This window comes from Ranitomeya variabilis, chromosome 4 (assembly GCF_051348905.1).
Source record: "Ranitomeya variabilis isolate aRanVar5 chromosome 4, aRanVar5.hap1, whole genome shotgun sequence".
In the NCBI taxonomy this organism is placed as follows: domain Eukaryota; kingdom Metazoa; phylum Chordata; class Amphibia; order Anura; family Dendrobatidae; genus Ranitomeya; species Ranitomeya variabilis.
In genome coordinates, this window is record NC_135235.1 from 280,066,482 (window position 1) to 280,072,481 (window position 6,000).

A 6,000-nucleotide genomic window follows, 5' to 3' on the forward strand; every position below is an offset into this window, starting at 1 on the left:
AATGCTGTAGAATAACTTTTAATGACTTATTGAACAAGCTTACATCAATTCTTAAAAGGCATGGTCCTCCATTGTGACTGCAGAATGATGCCAAATACCACACCCACAAGCGGGGTTGAATGGTTTGCGGGTAACACTTCACTCATTTGCAGTGCAGGTGGACACGGCTTTCAGCGCCTTAGGTTAATACCTTCAAACCTTCTTTATTCAACTGACTAATGATTGGGCGGACTAACTGATAAGGATGTAGCCTAAAGGTACCTTCACACTAAACGACTTTGCAACGAGAACGACAGCGATCCGTGACGTTGCAGCGTCCTGGATAGCGATATCGTTGTGTTTGACACGCAGCAGCGATCTGGATCCTGCTGTGATATCGCTGGTCGTTGCTGAAAGTCCAGAACTTTATTTGGTCGTCAGATTGGCGTGTATCGTCGTGTTTGACAGCAAAAGCAACGATGCCAGCAATGTTTTACAATGGTAACCAGGGTAAATATCGGGTTACTAAGCGCAGGACCGCGCTTAGTAACCCGATATTTACCCTGGTTACCATTGTAAAAGTAAAAAAAAAAACACTACATACTCACCCTCTGATGTCTGTCACGTCCCCCGGCGTCCGTGCTGCTGCTCAGAGCTTCCTGCACTGAATGTGTCAGTGCCGGCCGTAAAGCAAAGCACAGCGGTGACGTCACCGCTGTGCTTTAGGGCCGGCGCTTACACAGTGCAGGGAAGCTGAAGGTGAGGGACGCGACAGACACGGCAATGTAAGTATGTACTGTTTGGGTTTTTTTACATTTACACTGGTAACCAGGGTAAACATCGGGTTACTAAGCGCGGCCCTGCGCTTAGTAACCCGATGTTTACCCTGGTTACCCGGGGACTTCGGCATCGTTGGTCGCTGAGAGATGTCTGTGTGACAGCTCTCCAGCGACCACACAGCGACGCTGCAGCGATCGGCATCGTTGTCGATATCGCTGCAGCGTCGCTTAGTGTGAAGGTACCTTTAGATACATAACACACAACAGCTGCCTACCTACAATTACCATAAAGGCAATCTGCTTCATTCAGTCTATTAACCTTTACTCTTCGTTACATTTATCATTGTCTCTACTCTTAATTTTCTTTCACTTCCACTCTCTTAACTCTGGAATGTCAAGTATCTGCTTAGTAAATGTTGTACTCTAACCAGATGCAACATCTGACCACACACCACCAAAGTAAAACACAATCCAGACCCATAAGGAACATGATCACCAGCTGAACATAATAGGATAACAGATGCCCCATGATGTCCTAACTCCACTGCAATAACATCTATCAATATTGATATAATGGCAAGCGATAGCTATAGATATCTGCACAAACTAATCTGTCATTCCTTATAGAAATTGTGAACACTTCTAACCACCTCCATTCACATTAGACTAAAGTTGGCTGAACCCACCAATATCAGTGGGATTTCCCAATAGCCTAATATGTATGAGGGTCATCCACCTATTCCAAAACAGAGGGTGGACTGGGTTCCTAGGCATCAAGTCATTTCCATCATGGGTAAGCAACTTTGCTATTAAGGGCACTTTTTTCTTTTTGTGAGTGGTATACGGTCACTGTGGCAGTCTCAGGAAATTTACTATGAACTGGGTGGTTCTATTATATGGTGGTCAGCATTACTGGACTATATAAAATTTAAACCTGTTATTAATACATGTGGCTGACATTATATATAATTGCATACATTTTCAGTGCCTTGCATTAATACCATGATGATGTTTATTATTAATACTCTCTCTTATGCCTTGGACCCATGTGCTTTTTACTAGGGTCTTTTTCCTTGTTTGTACTTCAATTCATACACTTTTTGCATTTTTTCATTATATGCAATAAAGTATTTCTTATCTGACTTTATTGTGTATAGAACTCCAATTTTTGTTTGTTTCCAGATGATGTTGGGTGAGTGAAGGATCATCATGTTGGAATTCCAATGGTGGATCCTTTTGCTTGCACCAAGGTAACTTATAGAGCCAAGTGCTCATAGAGAAAACAGGAAAGCTGGACTCGGGGGGGGGGGGGGGAGATAACCGTCGGCTGAACTATTCGTCCAACTATTATTTTTTGTGGATGGGGACCTTTAAGCTATGACAGAGATTGCCATTCATTCTACCACAGCAAGATTATAGGATAAGTGATAATCTAAGGTTTTTCTTAATGGGACACTCTACTAAAGTTGTCTGACATTTTGTTGAGACACAACAGAAGCCAATGTTCGTAGGTATCCATCAGCTGAAACGTCTAATGCCCTGAGGCATAACTTTAAACTTCTTGGCCTCCATATAAAATCTGAACAGAGACCCTGGACTACTAAATATACATTTACAGTAATGTCCAGAAGAAGCAGAGAGGATAATATTGGGCACAGTTAAGGCTCTTCTTTACCGAATATTACAATGGCTACAAAACTCACACAGAAAAGACCGTCCCAATGAAATGGGTGACATTTCCAAAGTAATATGACCACTTCCTAACCAAGGATGTAAATCTATTACTCCTATGGCACTTTTGCTCTGGTATCAAGTTGAGGCCCTAGTATACAAACCTCACAGTTTCTTCACTTTCTGGTAATTCTCAGTTATTGAAAAGTACAATAATCGGTTTCTAAAAAATTTAGAAAACAGTTTCAAAGGTCCAATTAGATGAGTTGGTAATTGGGAATGAGCAGTCATCAGAATTTTTATTCGCAAATAATCAGTTTATGTAAACATGTCGAGAGTCACCCAACAAATGAGTAAACCGCTATTTCATGGGGTGATTGGATCATTCATATTGGCATTAAAACCATTGTTGTCGGCAGCACACCATCTTGTGTAAACGGGAGATGTACTGCTGATAACTATAACATTTCATGTGGACAGAATGGTCATATATAATCATTCTGTCTGCGAAGAGTATTGGTTGGCCTATCTACAAAGGCAACTAAATGACCTCCGATCGACTTCTACACAGCCGACTGACAGTGATTTACCAACTGTGGACGGCATGTGTAAATATACCTTAAGGACTCATTCACATGTCCATGTACATCAGCCCAAATTCAGGCCACAATGCACAAACTGGTTGCATCTCTGCCAACCATAGAGTGATAGCCTTATAGAAATATATGAAGCTGTCATAATACGGCTCGTAGCCAGTCCCTGCATTAGAGGCCCGATCTCGGACGAAAGTACATGAAAGTCTGAATGAGCCTAAGACTGCACAAGATTCCTTTTTGTTACTTAAAATAACTTACATCATAGATTGTCATATACTGCAGGGGTCCATGGAGGTGGCTAAGTGAGATCTGCTTTCAAAGCAATTTACATCAGTCGTGAGATTCAATATACCAGATATTCCACTTCAAAGATTTTTTAAGTTAACACGTCTGCTTATCTTCTTTGAAAAACTTGATGACAGCCAAAACCCTTAATTAAGGTCTAATTTGTCCCCTAGCCTGGCACTCATTAGAATACTCAGCAGCCATTAAATCCATTCAGATTTCCTATTGATTTCTCCCACATTAGTGACATGAGGAAACTTGTTTGCAAAGCAATAAATCTTTTTTTTTCCAGCTGCTAAAATCTTCAAAATGGCAAGCATGCACAGACACATTCCTTCATTGCTGCAATGGGTCCGCAGTAATCTTTCAGACATGAGTTCTGAACTGATCAAGAATCTCCACTACAGTCTTAAAACCCCAAAAGAGGGGAAAAAAAATGCCGCCCAAGGCCAGCCTTGAGAATTCAATAACTGCAAATGTTCAAAATACAAAGCTGCTGAAATAGATGTATTTACCAAATGGCTACTTGTCTATAAAGTTCCGAAACCCTAATAACAGACTGTAGGCTTCCTTCTGGGAAGATATGACAGACAGAAATCTTTTAAACTTAAATGTTCAGTTGGCTAAAAATATCAAAATTACACGCTTCTGTGCAGAATCACAACAGAAAACACATGTTCATGCTGCTGGTAAGTGCTCGGCGAGTTTATAAATGCTGTTAAAGAGGCATGGAACAAGTATACGATTGTACGGTAGGACTTTTATCCTCAAAGAATGGAAAAGGCTAAGCTGGGAGGGAGAGAGTTAAACGCAAATACGTCTTGAAGGAGCGGCAAGGAGGTGAGGCCACCTTTGAACTACGGTATTTGGAAGATATATGACAATACCAATCTGGAACTAAACATATCATAAACCACAGGGGGTGAAATGATACAGCATGATATATGGTATTATCCGTGCTCACAATGCCACTAAAACATGGCTCTTCTGTTGGATTCTTGTCACTTCTCCGGATTAAAGTAATTTACATTTAGGTTATATTTTACTATCTTTCTTGCTGTAGTCCGTTTCCTATTCTCTGCACCTGCTTGAGCAAACTTTTTGCTTTCTTGCTAAGTAACTATTGATAACAATGAAAAAGCCCTGAGGGTCAAAAGAAACTTTAGGTTTTCCCCATGTTCCCAGGACTGGAGACGTGATCTTAGTGCCGCCACATAATCATCAAACGCCATTCCTTCTGAGCCTCAGGCCACACGTAAATTAAACCAAGGTCTGCCCAGTGAAAACAATGTAAAAAGTATCCACAATATCTGATACATTACATAGGAAGGCATTATGGTTAACTTCTTCACTGCTGCAACGAGGATGCCACCAGTTTGGCCATGAGATAAGAATGGGGTTATTCTATTACATCAATGGCAGACAAAGCAACAAGTGATTTATCTCCTTGTATAAATATTTACACATATGTAACACGTAATACATAGTGTAACATACTTGTGGATGGGCCGGTAGCCATGTGCCCTTCTTTAATCGGTTAATGTGACTGCTGTCACAGACAATTGGTGCACAGGCTACCGGTTTGGAGTCATGATGCTTTGAAATCTAATCACTCAATGAAGCCATTTTACTAGTTTTGTGAAGTTTGAATGCCCTGGCCCCTCTTGAGCCTTAGTACTAGACGGTCCCCATCTTTTACCTTGCTCTATACCATGTGCCCTTATTTAATTGGTTAATGTGGCTGCTGTCACAGACAATTGGCGCACAGGCTACCCGCTTGCAGTCATGATGCTTTGTAATCTAATCGCTCAAAGATGCCATTTTACTAGTTTTGTGAAGTTTGAATGCCCTGGCCCCTCCTGAGCCTTAGTACTAAACGGTCCCCCGCTTTTACCTTGCAGGAGTAGGTGTGGTGCACAGGGTCCACATTTAGAATCTCCTCCACTGTCCCGGTGAGCACAATATTTGCCTCCTCTTCTCTCTTTTCCAACTCTCTCTCAGGACAATGTCCCTTGCTGTTCCCCAGAAGCGCAGCCACCAGTACTGCTAAAGTCCACAGAGGCATGGCTGAAGCCCTCCACCTTCTCCCCATGTCCAGAGGGAAGGGTGCATCCAAGGCAAAGGAGACCAGAGGAGGAGAAGGCGAGGGCAGCTCACCAAAAAATGCACTAATACAAGGGCTTCCCTCTGGCTCTGCTGCTGTAACAGCAAGGAAAACCTTTCCACTTAGAGAGAAAAGACAAACCCACTCAGGAGGAGGGGGAGGGGGAGGGAGGAGATATTAGTGCTACTCTGCAAAGGGAGTGATGTGAGGTCTTCTTCACAAGGGCTGAGGGGGATTTGCATGCAATCTGAATTGCTGATCAGCACAAGGGGGTGGTAGTGGTGGCCCTGTTCTCCCTTTCTGACTATATCTGATTCCGGTTTCCTTAATGCATAGCTCTTAGGGGAAAAGTATAGCAAAACGCCACCTCCAGGAAATGCGGCTCAAATCAGGTTAATGGATAATCAGGAGCACAACGTGATCTGCCTGTTAAAGGTACACATGCAACAATGCCGTTGTTGCAAGTGAAGCCTTTTCTGAATATGTTGGCTTAGATCCCAGCGCTCAGGGGACTGCATTGGGAGGAAGAATAGTAAGGAAGGGCACTCTGTATCTGCACTGCAGGCATGCATTCAATAGGGAGGAT

At 42.5% G+C, this 6,000-nt stretch overlaps 1 protein-coding gene across 13 annotated transcripts in view; it reads right to left on the reverse strand.

The window, feature by feature from the left end:
- AGRN (agrin) overlaps window positions 1-5,572 on the reverse strand; it is a 487,688-nt gene extending 482,116 nt beyond the window's left edge. For 2 of the 13 annotated variants that reach the window (XR_013213196.1, XM_077250012.1), the window contains exon 1: window positions 5,205-5,566. Coding sequence is in view for 11 of the 13 variants with exons in the window: in XM_077250012.1 (XP_077106127.1) it covers window positions 5,205-5,402 (198 nt within the window). In the remaining 2 variants the exon portion in view is untranslated. Of the gene's footprint in view, window positions 1-5,204 lie in introns of all 13 variants that reach the window. The other 11 variants (XM_077250008.1, XM_077250007.1, XR_013213195.1 and 8 more) reach the window with 10 other exon arrangements.
- Window positions 5,573-6,000: the final 428 nt, after the last annotated feature.